Here is a 24,728-nt window from a genome sequence, read left to right as displayed (position 1 = left end):
CAAGATCATATTTTTGGGAGAGGAGGAGTTTGGCCATTCATCTGTCTCCCTTACCGTAAACAGCATGTACCCCCCCTTCTCTCTCTCTCTCTCTCTCTCTCTCTCTCTCTCTCTCTCTCTCTCTCTCTCTCTCTCTCTCTCTCTCTCTCTCTCTCTCTCTCTCTCTCTCTCTCTCTCTGATTTAATATCAATGGATAATTGAGTGGTTAATTCCAAATTTGATTGAATGTATTATTTCATTGTTCATTCGGTACAGGCGTCAGGCGAGTGAGGGATTATAATTGCTGGAGAGGAAAATGACTACCATGAGTTTTCTTTCATTCTTTCATTATTAATACTTTTTTTCATTTTCAAACTGATTTTTTATAACTTTTTTCTTCTTATAAAACTTCATTTAAATATCTTTGGACGCAGGACTAGTGTTGTCAAAATTTATTTTGTTGTCGATATGAATATATGGATTGATAGGAACAGCTTATGGTGAAGTAATCCCAAAGACCGTTTAAATCACTTGGGTATGATGGAGCTAATATTTGTTCATCTTATAAGGTTCCCACACCTCCGCCCCCGAGTGTGGGTGCGTGGGTGTGGTGAGTGAGGGTGATGAGTGTGATGCCCTAGGATGGAGTCGCCACCAGGCCTCGTTAGCGGCCCGAAATACGGTGTGTGAAGGAGGCTTCTCTTCCCAATTTATTAAGTGCCCTCAGGCCGCCCAGCCTCTGCGACCTGAACCCTCCCCGCCTCCCTGACCCCCGGCCCAGTGGCTGTCGCGCCGTCACAGTCTCCACACTCAATATTTTAAGTTCCTTAAAGAAGCTTCAAACATTTCTGAGAGCTGGCTATCTACAAACTGGAGATGTGAGTTCACCTGAATTGATGTCAATGCTAGGCTGTAACCGTCCGAGCGATGAAGATTTTAAAAAGTTCAGTTTGAAAACCTGAATCCCTGTTTTCTTGCACTTTCGATAGTATTCGATAGTATTAAGGAGAGTTCATTTGCCAGACCATAGCCAGGCACTTTTAGGATTTTAAAATTAATATGGTTATTAGTATGTATGTAAGATCTAAAAATTAATCACCTATCAATTAATCTATCTATCTGTGTATATATATATATATATATATATATATATATATATATATATATATATATATATATATATATATATATATATATACCTGTCTGTCAAGCATTAAATCTAGAAGGCAACCTGTCAATCTATTCATCTATCTGTCTATCTATCTATCTATCTATCTATCTATTTATCTATCTATCTATCTATCTGTCTGTCTATCTATCTATCAACCCATATATATATATGTGTGTGTGTGTGTGTGTGTGTGTGTGTGTGTGTGTGTGTGTGTGTGTGTAATAATAATACTAATTATAAACGGTTTATTCATATGGTGTGCAGCCAGAGGCTGAAAATTTACATGTTAAACATAGATATATTTGTGTACATTAAATATAAATATAAACTTAAATCGTATAATATAATTTAATCTAATATAAATATGAATACAAATCTCTCATATGGTTACTTGTTGTTTATTAAATTTACAATGGTAGGGATGGGGCTCTTCCAGTGTGTGTGTGTGTGTGTGTGTGTGTGTGTGTGTGTGTGTGTGTGTGTCAGCCTGGACAAGCCACAGGTGTGCAAAGGATACACAAGGCAGGTGTGTGCGTGGAGGCGGGGAGCATAAAGGTCTCGTTAACATAAACATCAGGACCGTCCCGTTGCTGGAACACACTCGCCGCACCATCTCGGAGGCGGTACACTCCTTGACCTTTCTCGGAACAACACAGCGTTAACTTATCTGCAATTCATACGCATGCTTACTTGTTTAAGTCATATTCAGGGGGTTCACAGCACATGTTTTACTCTTATCACAACAAACGTATGTTCGCCAAATATTTACGTCATGCAATGGAAACAACCAATCCAATGAAGTGAGTACAATGAATATTTGAAAGCGACACCCAATTTTGAAGGTGTTAGCTGATGGATGTGATTTTCATTGTTGCCATCTTGTTTCAGGGTGGTTCCATTGTAAGCAAACCTATCACACTGAAAACACGAGCTTAATAATCATATGAGACATATTACTAAGCTGGAGAGAGAGAGAGAGAGAGAGAGAGAGAGAGAGAGAGAGAGAGGTGGGAAGAAAACAGAGAAACACCCCATTCTCCCTCTCTAAACCTAAAAAGTTACACCAAAGCTTATATTAAATACCAAGGATATTAGCTAGACCTTACCCCTAAGCCCCTAGCATACGAACCACCGAACGACCTAACAGCCAAACACTTATAGTAGGGGAAGGATGAGTGGTCAGAACAACCTTAGCCTGCCACCTACAGGACAATTTTTCTACTACTCAGTTACTTTCTGTAAAAAATTGTTTCTTTACCAATCGAAACAAGCCCATGCCTTACTGTGGGGCCCCAAGATATGCAGTGGCCAGGCATAGCGACCAAGGGGGTAAATATTGTTCGTGGTGATGGTGGAAGTGTGACCGAACTAGCCCGAAACATAATGGTGTCAAGAACGGCACACAAGACATCGCCCTGTGTTGCATCCATGTGTTTACTCCACGAACCTATCCAGCAACCTTTGCATCTCATGCTAAATCTAACACGTTACTATTGAATTAGTGGACTGCTGTCCCTGATAATTCCGAGAAACGTCAAGCCGCGAAGATTATTATGTCATGACAGTGTGTGGAGCTATTGTAGAGCAGAATAATGGTAATCCTGCGAAAATATAGTAGTCTGCCTTCCCTCTTCCTCCGTTCTCTTTGGAAGTAGTGCGTGGTCATGGGTCACACCGCGCGCCCGCGCAACACGTTCAGTGGTCTGTCAGACATAGTGGAGTGAGGATGTCGCAGCGCGCGTCCACGGGATGTGTGCTCGACGCGAGTGGGTGCCTGGATCTGGAGAGTATTTTGACAGCGTTCGGTGCCCCGATATCCGAGGAGCAGGCGTGGGCGCTGTGCTACACGACCATTCAGTGCTTTCTTGACCTGAAGGACGAGGACAAAACCAAGGTGTCGCTGTCCCCCAGCCTGACCCATGTCATCCTGCACAAAGATGGTTACGTCCACGAGGAGACGCTGCTGCCCACCTCCACCTCCACCCAAGGTAGGCCTCCGTCACGCCCTCCTGCAGCAGCTATCGATCCGCCTGCCCCGGGGTCAGCTGGGTGTTGACTGGCGCACCCGGCACGTGCTGGTGTTGCATCAATCGATGGTGCCGCTGCTGGGTCTGCCGCCTCCCCGCCCTCCTGCCGCTGCCCCGCCGTCAGGAGGAGCGGCGGCGGGGTGGCACGGGCGGGCGGGCGGCCGTCTGGCTGCTTCACGTGTCATCCGTTTCGGGCCATGCTTCGTTTGGCGACGTTGTCCCGTCTCACAGAACAGCCACACGGGGAAACTTCTAACATCGGGGAGGCTCAGGGAAGCTGTGATGCTGCGTGCGGCTGATTCCAGATGACAGGACCTTAGTAAAGACTGCCTGGGCCAACCTGATGAATGGTATCAAAACCTCACCAAAAGAGTAGCGCAGTCCAACTGAAATAGTAAACTAACTCCAGTAAAGTAAGGGAGTTTTTAAAGCTTGTCCATATGAAAATAATAGGAGTGGTTGGGAGTTCGGACTTAAGTTACAATGATGCGATCCTGTTACGCAGAACTAGCGATACTTTCAATGCGCGAGGAGACTCAAGGAAACAGTGTAGTCTGCGTGTGATGAAACGGAAACAACCTTGATGGAAGCGGTGAAACAATCCTGGCCAGTGACCTCACCACGCCATTGTCCGCACGTGGCGAGCCGCGCACCAGGGAACAACAACAATAACAAAAGGTCGCCTCTCGGGCTGGGCCAAGTAATTACCAAAACAATGTTCGCGCGATGACGAGGAGCGAACATATTAAAATCTGACCAATCATTGTATTCTAATCACTTTGAATAGTTTTTCTCTTGTCTTTCATATTTACTACACGTGTTCTAGTGGAATTCTCTCTCTCTCTCTCTCTCTCTCTCTCTCTCTCTCTCTCTCTCTCTCTCTCTCTCTCTCTCTCTCTCTCAAGCAAACTCTAGGGATGAACTTTGCCCGTGAACCCGATAGTGAAGCAACCAGTATTGTTTGTTTTTGTTCTCTATCTTTTATTTTTTCAGGGCGTGGTATAAGTATTTTTTTCCACCTCGTCTGACTGTTTGTTTACACTTACTTTACCACGTGTATTAACTCTCCCTACACACACACACACACACACACACACACACACACGTTTCCTTGTTTATCTCTTCACTTTGTCTTCTCTCTTCGGCTTCAGACAGCAAACAAAGGAGGATTTACCGTGCTTGTTACAGGTAATCGAAGCGCCTCTTTCGTGTTTGCGGTTCGATTCTCATCCTTTATTGACGAGATGAGTTCACGGTCAGGATTCCTCCACCCGTAATGTCAACAAAGGGGAAGGTCGTGCGTGGGAGGCCGACGTAAAAATAAATGTTTGGATATAACTCATTCGGTTCATTCACGTAGTTTTAATTGGTATGCAAATGTTCTCATGCCACAGTTTTCGTCCTTTGCATGAACGCACACACACACAGAGAGAGAGAGAGAGAGAGAGAGAGAGAGAGAGAGAGACTTATTTCCTTTCCCTGACAGAACATGTGAATTAATATGATTGTATGAAGCTTTCTTGGGGACAACACACACACACACACACACACGCTTGTCTGACTGTACCGCTTCTCTTCCTCTTCCTTAAATATATAACACAAAATAATACTTCATATTTTCTACGTATCAGTTTTAATTCTTAGCGATACCGTGTGTGTGTGTGTCGCAATATGGTGCACTCCCACCTGTGTTGTGGCGTGGCGCAGGTGTGTGCCACATGCTTGTTGTGTGTGTGTGTGTGTGTGTGTGTGTGTGTGTGTGTGTCGCAATATGGTGCACTCCCACCTGTGTTGTGGCGTGGTGCAGGTGTGTGCCACATGCTTGTTGTGTGTGTGTGTGTGTGTGTGTGTTGCATGCTTGGTGTGTGTGTGTGTGTCGCATGCTTGGTGTGTATGTGTGTGTGTGTGTCGCGTGCTTGGTGTGTGTTTGGTGTGGGGCGGGGCGCTTCATCGAGTGTTGATAAAGCAACATGTTTAGACTTTTGTGGTGCTGGAATGCACTGCTCTGCGGAAATCGGGTTAGGTTACCAAGAATGTATGGCCTCATCAATATCATACGTAATTAGTATATGTGTAATCTCATTGACATACTGGAGCAACCGCTTTCCGTTGCGAGTGAAACAAGTTTTTTTTCTTAAATTCAGTCTTGTTGCTACCAATTTCTCGGCGGATAATCACTATGGTAACCTTTGAGAATTAATAATATATGTTTCCGTACTTGGCGGTGTGTATTGCGAGTTGGCTTCTGTAAGGGAGATAACTAATGACAAGGCAGAGCATGTTCCCTCGTCCCACTGTATGAGTCATTATTTTCTTCAACTTGAGAAAATTGATTAACAAATTTCCTTAAGTGGAGGTTTATATTGAAAAGTCCAGGTAGATCATTTATTTTGGATATTCATTATATCCCACGTGTTCTATATTAGCTTTTGAAAATAAATATATTTTATCAAAGTTTGTGAAGTGCAACGAATAGTTCAGCTCTTGTTAAGGCAGACAAGTAGAGCCATTAATTTTCCCTAACCTGATTTCACGTTGCTACCTGACCTAAACGGGAATGGTGACCTGGCTGGGAACTGACCCGCCCACCCTGACCTGAGTGGACGTCCCCGGAGAAATTAACAGGCGTCTTAAGCCTTTGCTCGGGGCGGGAGGATCAGGAAAGGGTTGGGGAGAGGGTCGTCAAGGTCGCGGTTTTCCCACCTAATTGGGCTGTATCTTATGAGGCTCCGCGGAAGAAGTCACGGGTTGTGGTTTTATTGTTACTTGTGTTTATGTCGCTCGTATACACACACACACACACACGACAGCAACAACACAAAAAGAATTACCGATACAATTTTAGGGGTTTTAGTTCTTCAAATGTAGGATCACACAAGAGGTTTTATTTATTTTTTCCCCAGGACAGACAGGTCAACGTTTTCAGGGGGTATCTTGAGCGTGGAAATCCGGGGGTGACTTCAACAGTGATCATGCAACTTCTATCTCTGTCTATCTATCTATCTCTCTCTTTCCCTCTTTAAGCTCAAATTTCCCCCCACCAACAATTAGCCTTCCAGTATTTCTTTCCCGTAATGGTGTCGCCGGGGCCGGGTCGTGGGACAGCCTCAGAGTCGGGTCGCGCAGTGCACAGCCGTAAACTTGCTGGTAAAGAGGCTGGGCCGGGTTGTCGCCTTGCCTTTCCGCGAGAGAGCAACAACATACTGCGTCCAGGCTTCGTGACAGCCCAGCTGGGTGGAGTAAATGATGGAAAGGAGAATAATTAGGCTTTTTTATTGATGTATGGTAAATCTTTTCTTCAGTTGATTGTCGTGTCCCATTCACTTAATATTGTCATTGTTTTTTGTTTTTGTTTTTTGTTCTCTCTGGTGGGGAATTTGAAGTAAGTGTGGTGTGTGTGTGTGTGTGTGTGTGTGTGAGAGAGAGAGAGAGAGAGAGAGAGAGAGAGAGTTGCAGAGTCATTGTAAAGTTACTCCCGGATTTCCACGCGTAAAATATCCCTACCTGAAAACGTTAACCCGTCTATTCTGGAAGGGGGAAAAATGTGTGATACTGCATTTGGAGAACTAAAATCCCATAATTGTATCGGTAATTCGTGCGCGCGCGTGTGTGTGTGCGTGTGTGTGTGTGTACGGGCGACATAAGCATTAAAAACAAACTGGAGGGAATAAATGAGGTGTGAGAAGGGGAAAGGAGGAAGCAGTTAGGATAGAAAATAAAGAAATCAATTAAACTGCACGTTGATGCTGTCACAACCGAAATACAACACTGACTACCTTTTTCTTGCTAATACTTACATTTCTAATACCATATACACGCACGAGACTAACGCTAATGAGCCTCCAGCAATACCTACACGTAGCAACGAAAGTAAACAAAAATATATGCTGAACGTGTTTTTTTTTTCCCCGATGCTCACCTTTTTTTTCCAAGCCTGTTACGCAAAGAGTCGCCGCCTCCGTGCATTCGGCCGGTTGCGACATCCGGGTTACGTGCCTCAGTTTACAGTAACTTCCCCAGGTTTCCCCAGGTAGTGCCCAATTATCCACGTAAAGGAAGGGTAAAACAGCTGGGCAGCACATGTGTAAGTTCTGCCCCAGCGACTTTTGTTTTTCGTGCGGCGATGTAAGGAGACAGACCGGCGGCTTTACGTGTATAGACGATGGATAAAAAGACCGGCAGGATGCAGCCCGTACAGAAACTTAGAAAGGAGGTTAAAAAAGTCGTCTAGTGTGTGAATGGTTGTATAGAGCAAGGGTTTGTAAGGAAAGAGGAGCAAGTCATTTATAACTACACCATTTAGCTTACAGTATCATGCACCTTTTTTTCCACAGTAGCAATAGTCTTTGGTAGTTGTAGTGGTGTTCATCGCTTCTTTTTCTTCAGTCCATAGTCTGGTTTTACTTAAGGAACAGAAAAATGTGGTCAGTTATGAATCAATTTTAATATTTTACTGGTTGCGTCATTGCCATCTCCCGAGTAGCCATGTCATAATGACCTTACATGATTCGATAACCTTTTCAATTTATCGTATATTAGGCACATAAGGAAATAATAAGACTTAGTACTATATCGTTTCGACGGTGTAATTATTTTTTTTTCAGTTAATTATCCCGAATCACAGATTATGACCACTGGCACACGAGGGAGAATGAGTGTTTGTGGGAATACGGAAATGTCAGTAGTTTTGATATACGAGTGTTAATTAATGCCGCTATGCAAAGCTGTCTGATTTAACGCAGCTAATACAAACAGCGGTACCGATCAATTACTTGAGCAACATGACCACCACCACTACTACTACTATTTCTACTACTACTACCACCACTACTGCTACTACCATTAAACAGACAATAGAAAAGGACGCGTGATAATGTAAGCTTAATATAGTATAGTTGTAGTTATTTGATTATTTTAGGCAATTCACCATTTAATTTTTCTTTCGTCTCTTAATCACCAGCATAAGTTTATCATTTCAGAGTTACAGTAAGCTTTTTTATGCTATTTCCCCCTCCACTTACTCGTAACATTGGCGATGGACGACCCCTGGACCTTTTCACCTCCCTTCATGTTCCCCCTTGGACATTTACACCTTCCGTCATTATCCTTCCTGATATTTTCCCCTTTGGACATTATTTCACACCTCCCGTCATTTTCCCCATTGGACATTTACACCTCCCGTCATTTTCCCCATTGGACATTTACACCTTCCGTCATTTTCCCTCCTGATATTTTCCCCTTTGGACATTATTTCACACCTCCCGTCATTTTCCCCCTTGGACGTTTACACCTCCCGTCATTTTCACCCCTAAACAGCACTAGCACTTATATAAGAATAAAGAATAGAAGGAAATATCAGGTAGGCTACAGTGGCAGGTAGAGCAAGCCACGCAAACTCAGCCCAGTGTACGATGCCAGTAAAGACAACGGGACACATCGATACCCGCCTTGAATATTTTAAAGGGGATAGTTTTGCTCCAGTTTTTCTTGCACTTTTTTTTTTGCGTTATCACTAGCAGCCGAGGACGGTACAGCGGCGAGGTCAATACAGACTCGCCCCTCGTTTGAATATCTCGGACAATTCCACTTTTTTTTTTTTGGTCCTCGTTCTTCCGTATTGTTTTTTTTTTCTTTCTTTTTCTTTGGTTGTTCTCGCCAGCAGTCCAGTGAGGTAGCGAGGGCGTCATTACCAGCCACTTACTTGCCTCTTACTGCGGACACTTTCTCTTCACGTTGCCCTCGCCTCTTTTTTCCTGTCTCCTAAAATTTTACGAGTTATAACAAAAAACTAACAGTACAGCAGCAGTTTCATCATATCTCAGTCAGTCATGGATGGGAGGAGGTGGTGGGGAGACAGCCTGTGTGTGTGTGTGTGTGTGTGGTTGGCTTAATTTCTGGAGTACAAAAAAGTAAAAACCGACAAGTGAAGGTTACCAGGGCGACTTTGTGATTACGGTAGCGATGCGTGGCGCGACGATGGGCGGGGGGAGTAGGAGGAAGGGAAGGGATGGAGGAGGAGGGGTTGGCAGGGGGGAGATGACGAGGAGACATGCGACAGACATTCTCTCCTCTTCCCCTCCCGCCTGGCCCTCCTCTTCCTTTGGCCCTTACGTCATTCCAATACGCACGCACGCACGCACACACTACTATAATGCACGAGTATTGAATTTCGCTACATCATAAAAAAAATATTCATAGCATAGCAGCCGTCCCCTGGCGCTATACACCTTTAAACACACATACACACACACACACACACTGGGCCGGTGGGTAGGTCAGCCAGGCCTCGGGCGGGGAGAAGGGAGAAGGTTGCATTGCGCCTACCAACATACTTACACACCCAAGTTTTTGCTCCCAGGATGACTTGTGACTCGTGCATTACACTTCTGGCCTCCTTGTCTCTCTCTCTCTCTCTCTCTCTCTCTCTCTCTCTCTTGGCTTCAATCTCTTGGGCGCATGTTGGCGTGCGAGAATGACCAATACTACTTGCGAAATTCCTGCTCGCGCGCAAAACGTCACTCAGCTGTGTTAGCAATGACGTCCCGTTGGTGAGAGAACACAGAGAGAGGCATGGCGGGCAGTGGAGCGCCTAAGGTATGCCTAATTCTTGAGTTTCCCGTGAGTATCCCTGCCAGGCGTGGCCGATAATGAGTTCATGAGGTTTCTGTTGTGTTACTGCCGCACCACAGACCAGGTTACAGCATTATTGCAGGATAGGTAAGGACTTGTTTGTAGGAAAACATTCACATCATCGTCATCATTAGAAACAACAAAGTGAAACGATGCCATTTGTCAATATTTTGTAGAGAATGATGGCCATTTGAAGTATTTCTGGCTATTGAATAAGACAGCATGGCAGTCATAAGAGTTCAGCAGGGTCATTCATGCACGCCAAAACTCAGCTTAGCCACTCTGGGGGTGAAAAGATTGTCGGGCGGTTTAAGGAGGGGGAGTGCGGTGAAATCTAGTTAGGCTGAGTACTGAGTCATAAGCGGAGTTAAATGGTTTCGTTCGTGGTAGTGGTTGCAGTCAATGTATCAGTAGTAGTAGCAGTGGTGTTGGTGGTAGTAGCGGTAGTAGTGACAAGATTATTAGTAGTTTAAGTTGTTGAAGTAGTTGTAGAATTCCATGTTGCTATTCCTACTCGGTACTGCTATTACTTCATTGTTTATGGTGGCAATATATTTTATAGGTTAATATTGCAACATTGGGCGGTATTTTTGTCTTCCTTTTTTCCCCCCACGCTATGCAATTATACGAGGAATTCTTCTTTTGAGCTGCGTGGGTGACTATTTTTATGGGGCCTATTATTTTTTTTTTACTCCTATTTCGTGATCGTGATTATTCCTAGCACTGATAACGCCGCCTGCCTTCCCTCCTCGCCCCGCCCCGCCCCGCCTCTTATCTTGTCTGTGGCTAAGGCGTGGTGTTGTGTTGTTTTGATCATGTGTGAGTGTATGAGGGGGAAGGGGGGTGACATTCTCTCTCTCTCTCTCTCTCTCTCTCTCTCTCTCTCTCTCTCTCTCTCTCTCTCTCTCTCTCTCTCATTCCCATTATTCATGTCACGTCTATCTTTTTTCTTCTTTTTTTCAATTATTTTTCTCCGACACCCAGTTTTGTCTTTTCCTCCAATTCCTGTTTTATTTTATTTTCTAGTTTTCGTCTCTCTCTCTCTCTCTCTCTCTCTCTCTCTCTCTCTCTCTCTCTCTCTCTCTCTCTCTCTCTCTCTCTCTCTCTCTCTCTCTCTCTCTCCATTCCGTCCTATGATCCCCGTTACTGTACCATAAAATTCAACCTTGACTGTCATTACACACACACACACACACAGACACACACACACACACACACACACACACACACACACACACACACACACACACACACAACGCGGAAGGACCTCGTTTCAGACTAAAGGAAAAAAAAAAAGTTTAATAAAGACTTTGCGTGTTGAAAGCAAGAGAGTTTATCAGCGAGAGAAAGAACAAGAAAAAAAAAGTACCTCTCATTTATTTATCTTTTCCTTGCAACTGAGAGAGAGAGAGAGAGAGAGAGAGAGAGAGAGAGAGAGAGAGAGAGAGAGAGAGAGAGAGAGAGAGAGAGACATTATTAGAATTAAGTGCACAGTTTATTGAAGGATGGTAATAGATCGTACTTGTAATTAAATATGAATGAATTATATCTATGAATCAAGTTTATATATTTTCTTTCTTCTTTTCTTTCATCATATTTGCGGAAGCTTATTTTTTCTTTACCTCTCCTCCTCTCATATGACGCGGCAGCCAGCGAGTACATATTTTATTTCGTTCTTGTCATCTTTACATTGCATATTCGTGTATCTTTTCCGCAGTTTGTCCTTCGTGATTCCCTTAACAGTTTCTTGGGTTCAGTGATCTCTGTATGTACTTTTCTTATTTTTTACTATTCAAATTCTTCATAAGTCACGCTATTCCTCTTCCAACCCTTCTCTCTCTCGTTCACAAGTGTATGACCTCGCATTTTTCTCCTCCGTTTCCCTTGCTTTCTCTGGGTGAATGTTCCGCTTCCTGTTTCCCCTATAATTTATCTCTAATCTTTCCATCTACAATAAATCTTGCTCTATTTCACTTAGCCTCGTTTCGGGTAAAGTAATGTCTTCCGTTTCACATATACCGTGCTAATATTTTTTTTCTATAGTGGTGCCCTCCTTTTCGTTCTTCTTCTTGTACCTTTTCTTTTTATTACTGTTTTTTTTTTTTGGTCTCAGTTAATAAGCTTACCTCTTTATCTCGAATCTGACAACCTGATCCGATTGCATTGTGCGTGATATCTGCAAGTCTGAGCTCAGGATTATTACTATCACTGTTATTTGGAGTAGTAGCAGTAGTAGTAGTATCGTTGTTAGTAGTAGTAGTATCGTTTTTAGTAGTAGTAGTAGTAGAAGTAGTATCGTTATTATTATTATTAGTAGTAGTAATAGTATCGTTATTATTATTATTAGTAGTAATAGTATAGTAGTAGTAGTACGGTAGTGGTAGTAGTAGTAGTAGTAGTATCGTTGTTAGTAGTAGTCGTGTTGGGTAGTAATGTTAAAGTAGTAGCAACAGCAGCAGTAGTAGTAGTAGTAGTAGTGGTTTTGCACACACACACACACACACACACACACATACATACATACCCTGGGGCCGCGCCGGTGGTCACACTTGGGGGTCCAGGCGGCGTCTTTGGCCCTTTGTAGCGTGTGTGGCACAGCGAAGGGCGAGGAGAGGGTGCTGAGATTGTGCCAAGTGTACCTTCATCATTCCCACTTGACTCTCTCTCTCTCTCTCTCTCTCTCTCTCTCTCTCTCTCTCTCTCTCTCTCTCTCTCTCTCTCTCTCTCTCATATAATATTATCTTTACTATTCACAAAAAGTATATAAAAAAGGTAGAAATATGTTGTGGTACAGGAGTGTTTTTTTCTCTTTCTCTCCTTTTCGCTTCCCCTTTTTTTCCCACCGTTACTTTCTGATTTTTTCTTCTAGTTATCTTGTTGATCTTGCACATTCTCCTCTCTCATTTTTTCTCTCCTCTTTTTTCCTTCTCCCTTTTCCTCTTCGCTATTAATTTTTTTTGCTATCTTATCTGGTTCATCTTGCGGGTTTTCTCTCTTACACATTCCCGTTCCTATTCTTTTTTTTCCTTCCCTTTTTCTTTCTCTCAGCGAATGAAGGAGAAAGAGGAAAGTCACTGAATATTGTACTTTCACAAATTTTTGGCCCACTCGGTGTAAGAGAGACGGAGAAAAAAAAAAGAAATAGGTTTGGAACTTGTAAAAATTTTCTTGTGTAAACAGGTCGACTTACTGACTTCACTGTGTCATGGTTTACCTCTCTCTCTCTCTCTCTCTCTCTCTCTCTCTCTCTCTCTCTCTCTCTCTCTCTCTCTCTCTCTCTCTCTCTCTCTCTCTCTCTCTCTCTCTCTCTCTCTCTCTCTCTCTCTCTCATACATACACATCGTTTTTCTCCTTGTCTTTTTTTTCTGCTTCTTTTTCATCTTTTCATCACTTAACACCTCCTTTTCTTCCTCCTTTTTCTTGCCTTCCGTCGAGAGGTTTGAGAGTTCTTTCACTGCGAAGAGGAAGAGGAGTAGAATGAGGTGGTGGTGGTGTTCTGTTTGAGAGCTCTTCACCGTTTTTGACTCTCTCTCTCTCTCTCTCTCTCTCTCTCTCTCTCTCTCTCTCTCTCTCTCTCTCTCTCTCTCTCTCTCTCTCTCTCTCTCTCGTCTCTTTCTCCTCCTTCCTTCCTCTCCTTTCATCCACAACCCTCCTCCTTTGACCTTGCTTTCCTCTTCCTCCTCCTCCTCCTCCCTTCATTTTTCCTTCCGTGCTTCCTTGCTTCCTTCCTCCCTCTCATCCGTCTACATCATCTCTCTCTCTCTCTCTCTCTCTCTCTCTCTCTCTCTCTCTCTCTCTCTCTCCTTTTCATCTATCTTCCATGCATTTCTAGTGACCTTGCCTTTCTCTTCCTCCTCCTCCTTTTATCCTCCCTTCCTTCCTCTCGTATTTATTCAATCCCCTGTTTCACTCCTTCGCAGCTGTTTCCGCTTCCTATCCTTTCATCTCTTAACTTCTTCTTTCTTGTTTTCTTTTACTGTTCCCATTTTTGTTTCTTTTCCTTTTCTTTCCTTTCTTTGTTCCTTCCATATCGTTTTGCTGAGGATCTTTCACGTCTTTCTTCTTTCTTCGCATTTCTCCTTTTTTTGATCATTCCTTCCTATTTCCATTTTCCCGAACCTCATTTACCCTTGATTTCCTTCCTTATTTCCATCCCCTCACTGCTTATTAATTTCTCCTCCCTTTCTCATTCTTTCATTCCTCTTTCTTTTCCTTTCTTCTTCGCTTATCCTTCCTTTCTTCCTTATTTATATAGCCCACATTCATCATTTATTCTTTCTTATTTCCACCCCTCTTTCTCATTCTTCCCAATATCTCCTTTCTTTCCTTCGTTCCTTCTTTCATTCACTCTTTTCTTTTCTTTCCTTCGTCCTTTTTTCATTCACCCTTTTTTTCCTTTCTTTCCTTCGTTATTTCTTCCATTCGCATTTTTTTCCTTTCTTCCTCCATTCCTTCTTTCCCTCCAACCTCTATTTTTTTTTCGCCTTCACTCCGAGCCTGCAACTTTATGGAGCGGAAGTAAGGATGTGGGAACGTGTGCATGACGGGTGCCACATAAGGTGCTGGTGTGTGTGTGTGTGTGTGTGTGTGTGTGTGTGGTTCCAAGACATGATTTAGCAAGGAATAGCATCCACTTGTTGGTCTTCGAAGAGAGAGAGAGAGAGAGAGAGAGAGAGAGAGATAATATATATAGATCCATGGCATAGAGTAAATGAGGTGTAATGAGGGGAGAAGAGGGAAAGAGAGGAAGCGAAGCAATTGGAATGGAAAATAACATGTGAGTTTGGAAAGGTCAGAAAGGTCACACGAGAGAGGAGAAGGGAGACGATGAAAGGGAGGGAGGAAGGGTGAGAGAGGCCCCGTCAGTGATTTCTAAAGGGAAGGAATAAATAGAGAGAGGAAAGGAGAAGAGGCAGCGATTACATAGAAGGAAGTGACGGGGATAAGGAGATGAGGAGGGAGAGAGGAAGGAGACTCGAGTAGGGGAGGGAAAGGGATGAGAGAGAGAGAGAGAGAGAGAGAGAGAGAGAGATTTGTGTATACTTGGGACGGATTTGAGTGTGTTCGTGTCTTTAGAGATAGCGTGTTTATTTGTTTTGGCAGTTCACACACACACGCGCGCACACGCACACACGAGTTTTCTTTTTCTTTATTTTTCTCAGCAATATTTTCACGAGATTTCAATGAATATATTTGTGTGTTTGGCCTTATTTCTGTGCGTGTGTGTTTGTGTGTTTATGAATTACTAAAGCTTTCTACACGCATAGTTGATCTTCTATGTTGACGTGTGTTGTTTCCTGATAATACGGTACACGGGAAGGGCTGATATCGCATGCATTTCCCAAGTACGGTAAACATTATAGGTATGGAGTTAGACGGTTACAGACTTATTATCGCGTTTCCTAAGTATCATTACACACCGAAATTATTACTATATACTCTAACGTGTATTCTAAGTAAGGAAGGAAGGACTGACAACTGATGCATTTCCCAAGTACGGTAAACACAATGGATATGAAGCTAGACGGTTACACATGCCAGACTGACTATCGCGTTTCCTAAGCCATATTATCACAGACACAATGGATTAATGTATATACTCTGACGTGTTTTCTGAGTAAGCTGCATGGATTAAGAAGACTTGTGGAATATGTTGTTGTGATATCAAAAGTATACGGTCATCTGCACTCAATACCCTGATGTTTTTTTTTCTTTCCTTTTTCCTCCCCATATTTCCATCACATCCTTTCTCATTTCTTTTATCCTTTTCCTTCCTCACAACTTCCATCTCCTTTTTTCTCATTCGTTTTTTTACAGTAGATTAATCAGCTCAAGGGCAAAACATGAAAAATATACACATAATAAGCCCGTTATGCACTGCTCCTGTAAAGAAAACTGAATGAGAGGCTAAAAAGAGTCAGTTTCGGAGGGATTGTCGTGTTTCCTCCGTACGGTACACGCGATGGGCTGATGTATTGGTGTGTATCCGTGTGTGTGTGTGTGTGTGTGTGTGTGTGTGTCTGGCGCTGTCCTCTGCTGGTGCCTCGCGTGTGGGGGTGTTACGGATATTGATTTTTACTTATAAGGGTTAATAATGATGAGACTGAGGGGTGGAGGGCGGGGGAGGGTTGAGGCTCAGTGCTAGGTTTGACGGATGGCTGTTAGGTCGGGGGGAAGGGATTAAGGGAGGAGGGAGAGAGAAGGGGGTAGAGGGAGGCCTACTACTCTCTGCTATATACGTAGGCCTGTAAAATCTTGTGTGTCTGTATTTTAGTTTAGTGTTGTATTTGTTTTTTGGTTGGCAGGGTTTGTTTTTCCTGTATGTTTTGTTTTATTTCAAAGTTTATGCGTTTTTTTTTTGTAATTTTTCTCTTGTTTTTCATGTTTTGTATTTGTTTTTCTCGTTGTCACTGTTTTTTTTTTGTTTTCATCATGTTTTTTTTCCTTTCGGCCACCTCTTTCGATTCTTTTTAGGAGCAGCGAGTAGCAGGCTTTTTTTTATTGTTTCCTTTTTTGTGTGCCCTTGAGCTGTCTCCTTTGTTGTAAAAAAAAAAGTGTATTTGTTTTGCTTGGCCTCGTGTCATTCGCATTCCTTGATATTTACTTCTCTTTACATCTTTTTTTTTTCTTCGGTTCATGTGGATGTATATGACACGTTCCTTTACCTGCCTGCATTCCTTTGTTATCCATCCCTTTATGCTTTTCTCATTCCTTTCCCTTTCATCCTTCCCTTTACCCCTTCTTTCCACCCTTTCCCTCATTCCTCCGTCCTTCTTTTTGCTTCCATCCCTTTTCTCCTTCCCTTTATCCTTTTCTCATTTTCCTTATCCGTCATTCCCATAATAGTTTTTTTCCTTTATCATTCCTAAAGTGGCGTATGGAATATCTGGCTTTTACATAGTTTTATATATTAATGCTCTTGTACTTTCCTTTTTCATATGCTAGTTCTCATATATTTTGCGACATGCACCTTCATTTCACATACAATATATTACTATTCTTATCGTTAATGTTTTTCCTGTATTACCATGGCAGCGTATTTACATTGGTGTCGCTTCTGTTTACGTGACCTTCTTTGATTCCTTAAGGCCGCGGGGGTTTTGTTTTCATTCATTTCATACATGGTTTATTTTTTCGCATTCTCCTCTAAATGTTTACTTTGCATCACTGGCAGCGTATTTTCGTTCTTATTTCGTCTGTTTATATCATGCGTTTTCTTTTCTTTTTCACGGCCGCGGGGGTTTTGTTTTCGTTATTTTCGTATGCGTTGTTTTTTATTGTATCCTCCTGGCGGCGGCGGGGACGGGCGTTGTTGCTTGGTTGAGGCAGCGGGTGGCGGCGGCGGTTGAGGCTCCCTGACCTTCACCTGTAGGCCTACGTCTGGGCTCGCCGGCGCCCTCGCAAATTTGTGTCCTGCCTAAGCCTAATGAGCAGGGGCTAGTCATGTCTACCCCCCACACCCTGCGCCCCCCACCTGTCTGCTTACCCCTCTCCCCGTCTCCCTTACCTGTCCCGCCTCGTCATGTTTGCCCCCCACCTGTCTGCTTGTCCCCCTCACCCCTACCCTTACCTTACCTGCTTCGTCATGTCTGGCTCTCCCCTCCCCTTCCCTACCCTGGTATGTCACGGTCACCCCTTCCCCCTCCCCTTCCTTTCCACACCATCTCTACCCCCCCCATCCATTACCTCCCCTCTTCCCTACCTCACCCACTGCCTTCCCTAATCCCCACACGTGTCCTCCACTCCTCATCTCGCCCCTCTCATGCATTCCTTCTCTTCCTCTTCTTCCCCGCCTTAGATTGTCCATGAACGTCTGTCTCCACCATGGTCTCCACCCCTCCACCGCTCTTCTCCCCATCTACCTCACCCCTCCCTTCACCTCACCTTTCCCTCTCATTTTGCCTTGCCCTTCAGACCCATGGAGGTAGAATCTCCCTCCATGTTCAGACCTCATCATAATCCTATAGGCCTTCCCTCCTTCACCCCTCCCATGACCTCTCCCCTCCTCCTCCTCCTCCTCCACGATAAACCTTTACGTATGGTGTGTTGCCTCGTGACATTCCTTCCTCTCCTTCCTTGCGTTTGCTTGTCTTTCTCTCCCTCCCTCTCCTCTCCTTCCTCTTATCTCACACACCCATGCCTCTCCTCCCACCCCCCCCTCCCTCTCCACGTCATTCCCGCCTCTCCTCCGGTATCTGAGCGAAGGGCGTGTCGTTGCTTCGTGTAAGTTTCCCACGCTTCCCTTCCCTCCACGCCCTCATCCACTTCTTCCTTGTCTTCCCTTCTATCCTTTCTCCTGTTTTAACCTTATCTTCCTTATCATTTATTTCCCAAGTTTTTTCTCTGTACTTCCCTTTTTTCTTCTTAACATCTTTTTTCCTTTATTTTCTTCCTATCCCTTGCATTATATATTTTCCCATGTTTTCTTTCTACATTGCCCTTTCCCTTCCCTTCACATCCTCCTTTTTTTCCTTTCCTTTCCTTTCACTCTTCTTCCTTCACTTTTATTCCACTTTCTCCTTATCAGTCTTTCCCTATATGCTTTGCTTTCCGTCTTTTCTCCTTCATTTTCGTTGTTCCCTTTTCATCCCTCACTTTTTTCACCTTTTCCCTTTAGCTTCCCTTTATACTGTTCTCATTCCTTTCCCTTTCATCCTTCCCTCAACCCCTTCTTCCCACCCTTTCCCTCATCCCTCCGTCCTTCTTTTTACTTCCATCCTGCCCTTCTACCCCTTCTCTCCTTCCCTTTATACTTTTCTCATTTTTCCTTATCAGTCATTCCCTTAATGTTTTTCTTATTCATTCCTTTCCCTTTCATTCTTCCTTCCCTTCCCTTCCATCCACCCCCTTCCACCCTTGCGTCCCTTCTCTCCTCTTACCTGCGTGTCCTGATGAGTGATGGTGATGATAAGTCGATGTGATGATGACGAAGATGACCGTGAAAATTGACGGTGATGAAGGGGGGGAGGGGGGGGGGGGACAGTCACGGAATTCAGAGGCAAAAGAAAAATGTTGCTGTGGATGTTTGGGTGTATGGAAATGTGTTGTTGACGGTGGTGATTTTAATAGAGTGAAATAGTGTCGGTAATAACGATGTTTTTTTATTTTATTTGTAAACGAAGCGAAAATAGTCGGTTTCTTTGTTTTTATAGTAAGTAATAATGATGGTGATGGTTATTTTTTTGTTGTTGTTCTTGCTTTTTCTTGCCTTTGTTGTTGTTGATGTTCGTCTTCTTGCTGTCCTTATTTACTTCGTTTCTTATTATTCCTCTCTTTAGCGTCATTCTCCTCCTCAACCTTATCACAACATCGTCGTCTCCATAATCATCACATGTAGTAGTAGTAGTAGTAGTAGTAGTAGTAGTAGTAGTAGTAGTAGTAGTAGTAGAAGGAGGAGGAGGAGGAGGAAGCTGACAGGAATACCAACACCACCAGAAGCGCCATCAATCATGTTCTAATAAGCTCACCACCACCGCCAATAAACTTCCCACCACCACCGCCAATAAACTCACCACCACCACCGCCAATACCGTTACACACGCCATGGGATTTATAACGTTTCCTAAGCGCTATTACACACGCAATGGATTAATATATATACCCTTAACATGTTTTATAAGTAAGGTGTATACGTGAAGTGGATCTGTGCAATATGTTATGTGATCCTTTTAATTAAATACCACCACCGGGAATGTAATAATAACCACACCACCACCTTCACCACCACCTTCACCACCACCACCACCACCACTTTAATATTAGATAACACCACCACCAGTAGCACCAGAAGCCCCAGGAATGTCATACCCACCATCACCACCACCACCACCATCATCACCTTAATTAGCACCTTCCCCGTACTGTGCATCCCCCGCCGGACACACCTGGGCACACTCACCTGTCCGTATATACCTGGCTGGCGGGTCGCATCATACCTGCATAACATTACCATTCGTTAGGCGCACACCTGACCCGGGGCACGACCTCCATTGTGTGTGTGTGTGTGTGTGTGTGTGTGTGTGTGTGTGTGTGTGTGTGTGTGTGTGTGTGTGTGGTTTATTGGCGGTAGGAACTTTGCGTATTTCGGTGGAATGTGGAGAGGCTGAGAATGTGTAGGTGGGGGGGGGGGGGTGAAAGAGGGAATTTGTTTGTTGGAGGAAGCGAGGGAGGGATGGAAGGAAGGAGGGAGGGAGGGAGTAATGGAAGGAAGGAAGGAAGGAAAGTTAAGTTACGAGACAGAGTAAGAAAGACGGTGAGGAACGGAAAGAGATATGGAGGGAAAGGAAGGTAATATAAGGTAAGGAAAGGGTTGGTTGGAAGTTATGAGGGAACTAAGGAAGGGAAAGAGAGAGGGAGGGGGGTGAGGTAAGGTAAGTTAAGGCAAGGCAGGTATATAGGCTGGACAGGCAGGTAACGAGGGTAGGGGCAGCGTTGTTTATTATTATTGTTTGGCGGGACGGTATACCTGTGTGGAATGCAGTGATTGGAGGGTGTGTGGGGGCATGTGTGTGGGAGGGAGCCTTGTATAGTGTATGGGATGCGGCTGGTAGTACGGTAAAAGGCAAGGTAAAGTTAAGGGGGCATCCGCTATAGCTGGACTCGTATTGGGGAAACTATTAATCTTAGCCTGGAACTTATATGGTATGTTGTTCTCTTGGCTTGTGGTGAATGGAGGTAAGGGAAAAATATACGAGACAGGCTTTTAAGTATGGTAGTAGTGTATGGTATGATGTTAGTATGGGGGGAGCTATTACTCTTAGCCTGAAACTTATAATAGTATGACTTGACTTGTGGTGAATGGAGGTTAGGAGAAAAGTTATGAGGCAAGCTCTTATATATTATACTGTTTGGGATGAAGCTCGTATATGGTGGAAAGGTATTATTCTAAGCCTGGAACTTGTAACTTTGTAAGGTATGCTGTTCTATTGGTTTGTGCTGAATGGAGGTTAGGAGAAAAGTTATGAGTCAGGTTTTTAAATATTGTAGTGCACGGGATGACGTTCGCGTGGCGGAAAGCGATTCTATTTTGCCTGAAAGTTATGTGGAATGTGTGGTGTTGGCTATTGCCGTTTGGAGGTAACGAAAAAAAGTGAGTCAAACTTTAATGTATGGTAGTTTTTGGAGTGTTGTTCTTATGATGGTAAAGGTGTGCGGGAAACTATCATTATGCTACAAGCTATGTGGAATGTCTTGCAGATGGAATGTCGTGAGTGGAAGGTGTGTAGAATGCATGAGATGTGTGCATGGTATGGGGTGAAATTTGCATGTATGTGAGGGAAAGATGTGTGGAAAGCTGTTGTTATGCCGAAACTTTGTGGAATAATCTGCTATTGGAATGCATTGAATGGAATATGGGGAATGTAGTATACGGGAGATGTATGGTGAAGAGGTGAAGAAGACTGAGTGTATGTGGCTAGAGGTTTGTGACGGAATAAAACAACAGCAACAAAAACAGTCCTAGGAGAGCGTTTAGTGTAGTTAGGTAAGGACGAGGGGAAGAGAGAGGAAACTGTCGATTGTTTAGATTAAGAAAGGTAGATCGAAAGAGTTAATGAAAATACGAGTTAATGTGATAAATAAAGGAAAAAGAGAGGAGTCGAAAGGAAATTAGGAAGCTTAATGAAGGTTTTGAATTTGTAAACTAAGAAAGGAAGATCGCAAGTGCTTAACGGGAATATGAACAGTGGAAAAGTGAAAGAACAAAAGGAAAGAAAGGAGGTGAAAGGCAGAAAAGCAAGAGGAAGCAAGGAAGAACATTGGTTATGGTAACTGCATTGGTCTTCGGGGAGTCTGAAGATAATATTAATGTGAATGGAAATGGCAGACGGATGATAAACGAGGAGAAAGGAAAGAGAAGAAGGAGAAAGAAGGATAAAAACAAGCAGAAATAAGTGGAAAAATCCGTTAGTTGTGGTGTTTGTGGTGGGTTGGACGCGAATTATGGGAAGGTGTTGAAGGTAATGGCGGGGAAGGAGGAGGAGGAAGTGGAAGTGGTGGTGAAGTGGGTGGAAAATGAGCATTGAAGATAAACTTTACATTAGTGGATTGCGGAGAGATTAGAGCCTGCAGTAATGGTGATGAGGGAGGCATGGACGATGACCGCTGATAGTGATAGTGGTGGTGATGGTGATGGTGCTGGAGTAGGGGTTGTGGCGATGGTGAAAGAGAAGGGGTTGAGGTTGAGGAAGAAAGTAGGAAGGATTGAAGGGAGGAAGAGTCATGAGTTCCCACACAATCATGATGTCGATCTTGTTTCCCGCCATGAAAATATGAAGGTAAAAAATGAAGAAAATGGGAAGTTGGAAGTGAGTGAGGGAATAACGGGAGGGGAAACATACGCATTAACGGAGAGAAGAAAAAAAGTGCTGAGGTAATACTGCAACTAACTAGAAAATTGCCAAACAAATAAAAAAGAAAAGTGGTGAGAAATATGAACAAAATGTAGATAAAGAAATAAAAAAATGGGAAATGGGGAAAAAGAGGGAAAATAAAAGGAGAGGAATCATAGGCGTTAACGAAAATAAAAAAAATAGCAAGAACCAAAGGGGGAAAAAAGTTTAAGTGTTACGGTGATACTACAAATGAATAGAAAAATTGTGAAAAAATAAATCAGACAAGAAATGGTAAGAAATACGACCGAAATAACAGAGTAGTAAACATTAGCAAAAGAAAAATAAAACAAGAACAAAATGAAAGGCTTAAGTACTTGTAAAATTATGAAGAAAAAAGCTGAGAAAAAGTTAGAAAAAAGAGGAAGTGGGAAAGTAGCGGAAAATGAATGAAAGATGACGGAGGAAAAAATATTGAGGAAATGAAATGAAGCCGCTGAAAAAAAAAATTGAGTCAGATAAAGAAAAGAGAAAGCTGTGAAAAAAAATGAAAGTGAGATATACGCGGAAAATAACAGGGTAGTGGACAAATTAAGGGACGGAAAGGCAAGAGTTGTCGGGAAACCAGTGGAGAGGATGTGGTATGCGAGTTAGCTTGGAGGGAAAGGAAAGGAAAAGTTGAAATAAGAGTTAATATGAGAGAAAATAAGATGAAAAGTTACATTACCAGTTACTTTGTAGAAAAATAAAATTGTGGGCTAAAGCTTTACATACGAGTTAGTTAAATAAATTGTAAAGAAAAAATGTCAAGAAGAGCCAAAGATGTATAGAAAGAAAAGAGTAAATGATAAAGGAAAATGCGGAGAATGAAGTGGATAAAAAAGAGGAACAGAAAGAATCATGGATAAGAATAAAAAAAACCGTTTTGTAATGCCAAGGACGTTAAAAGTATGTATTAGTTAAAGAAAATGGAAAGCGGGAAGAAAGGAAAAAAAAATAGTAAATGAAAATAGATATAAAGAGTAATATGTGTGAAAAGAAAACGAATTATGCAAAGACAAGAACGTAGAAAATAAGAAAATAAGAAAAATGTGTGAATTAGAAATAGAAGAGAAATAGAAAGATGAAAAAATAAAGAAAGAGAATAAAGAAAAGATTTGTACATGAGAATAAAGCAAAACTATTATGGAAAGACAAGGACATGGAGGAGGAAAGTACAGTTTAAGAAGATGCAAAAGATGAAGAAATTAAAATAAAACCGGAAAATGTAAATGATGCAAATAAACCATAAAGAAAAAAAACAATAATTGGTGATCACAAAAACAGGAAAAGCCATTATGCTCTGACAAGGACATGGAAAGTGTAAGGAGAAAAAAATAAGTGACGTGAAGAAGAAAATATCAAATGCAAAAAAGATAGAACAGAAGGAAAAGTTTGCAGCAAGATAGGATGGCACGGAACCTGCCTAACAGTCAGCTAATGGGAAGGCGAGCCACAGGGGAACGCCGGGGAATAAAACTGACTGAGATTATCGTACAAACACGGTCACATGGCGCCGTAAAGGAGGAGTACAATGGGTGCTTGTTTATGGAAAGGCGGTGGAAACTTAATAAGCCTCCCGCAGATGGTCGCAATGAGCAATAATAATAATGATAATAGAAAGTAAAGAATAGTAATGGGAAGAATAACGATAGGAGAGAACACTAAGGAGGAGGAAGAGAAGGAAAATTATCGCTATTACTACTACTACTACTACTACTACTACTACTACTACTACTACTACTACTACTACTGCTACTATTACTACTACTACTACTACCACCACCACCACCACCACCACAGCAACAAAGATAGTAGTGAAGAATTATAGTACCAAACACAAACAAATTAAGATTACTTAGAGAGGATAAAAAAAACACACACAAAAAAAACAGACAAGCAAACGAGCAGAAAGAAAAAGCCCGGGTAGGATAGATAAACACACACACACACACACACACACACACACACACACACACACACACACACACACACACACACACACACACACACACACACACACACACACACACACACACACACACATTGGAGAGGTCAGGTGTGGGAACCGTCCTACCCACGCCCCTGCCACTCTTAGCTGCACACGTCTAAGGCTTCCACACCTATACACAGGTACACCAATCAATACCTATCGATTTACCTGTTAATCTTACGTCACCTGTCGTGCGAGGTAATATGTCCCCTTTAACCCCTACCTCCCTCCTCCTCCCTTCCCCTCTTCCATGTCTTGCTTAACCTTTCTTTCTCTCTCTGCTCTTCCTCTCTCCCGTCCTTCCTCCTCCTCCTCCCTTCCGTCTTCTCTGTTTACTCTTCCCTGCCTCCCTACGTCTCATTCTTCTTCATCTTTCATCTCGTTGTCGTCTCATTCCTCTTATTATTTCTCTATTTCCTTGCCTGCTCTTTATCTGTATGCGTTTCCTTCGTCCCATCTTTTTCATGCAATTTATCTATTTTCCTCTCATCCATTTCTTCTCTGCACATTTCTCTCTACCTTATACTCCTGCATCTCTCTCCTATCTTCCTCTTTCATC

The 24,728-nt window shown here is 43.0% G+C and overlaps 1 protein-coding gene across 1 annotated transcript in view; it reads left to right on the top strand.

The window, feature by feature from the left end:
- The first annotated feature begins 2,837 nt into the window (after nucleotides 1-2,837).
- LOC126982596 (uncharacterized) overlaps nucleotides 2,838-24,728 on the top strand; it is a 33,782-nt gene continuing 11,891 nt past the window's right edge. Inside the window, exon 1 of the mRNA XM_050834773.1 lies at nucleotides 2,838-3,139. Within this exon, the coding sequence (XP_050690730.1) occupies nucleotides 2,878-3,139 (262 nt within the window). The 5' untranslated portion in view covers nucleotides 2,838-2,877. The remainder of the gene's footprint in view (nucleotides 3,140-24,728) is intronic.

The sequence above is a fragment of the Eriocheir sinensis genome, chromosome 51, assembly GCF_024679095.1.
Source record: "Eriocheir sinensis breed Jianghai 21 chromosome 51, ASM2467909v1, whole genome shotgun sequence".
NCBI lineage: Eukaryota > Metazoa > Arthropoda > Malacostraca > Decapoda > Varunidae > Eriocheir > Eriocheir sinensis.
The sequence above is the reverse complement of the archived record's forward strand: the minus strand, read 5'-3'. Positions and strand labels throughout refer to the sequence as shown.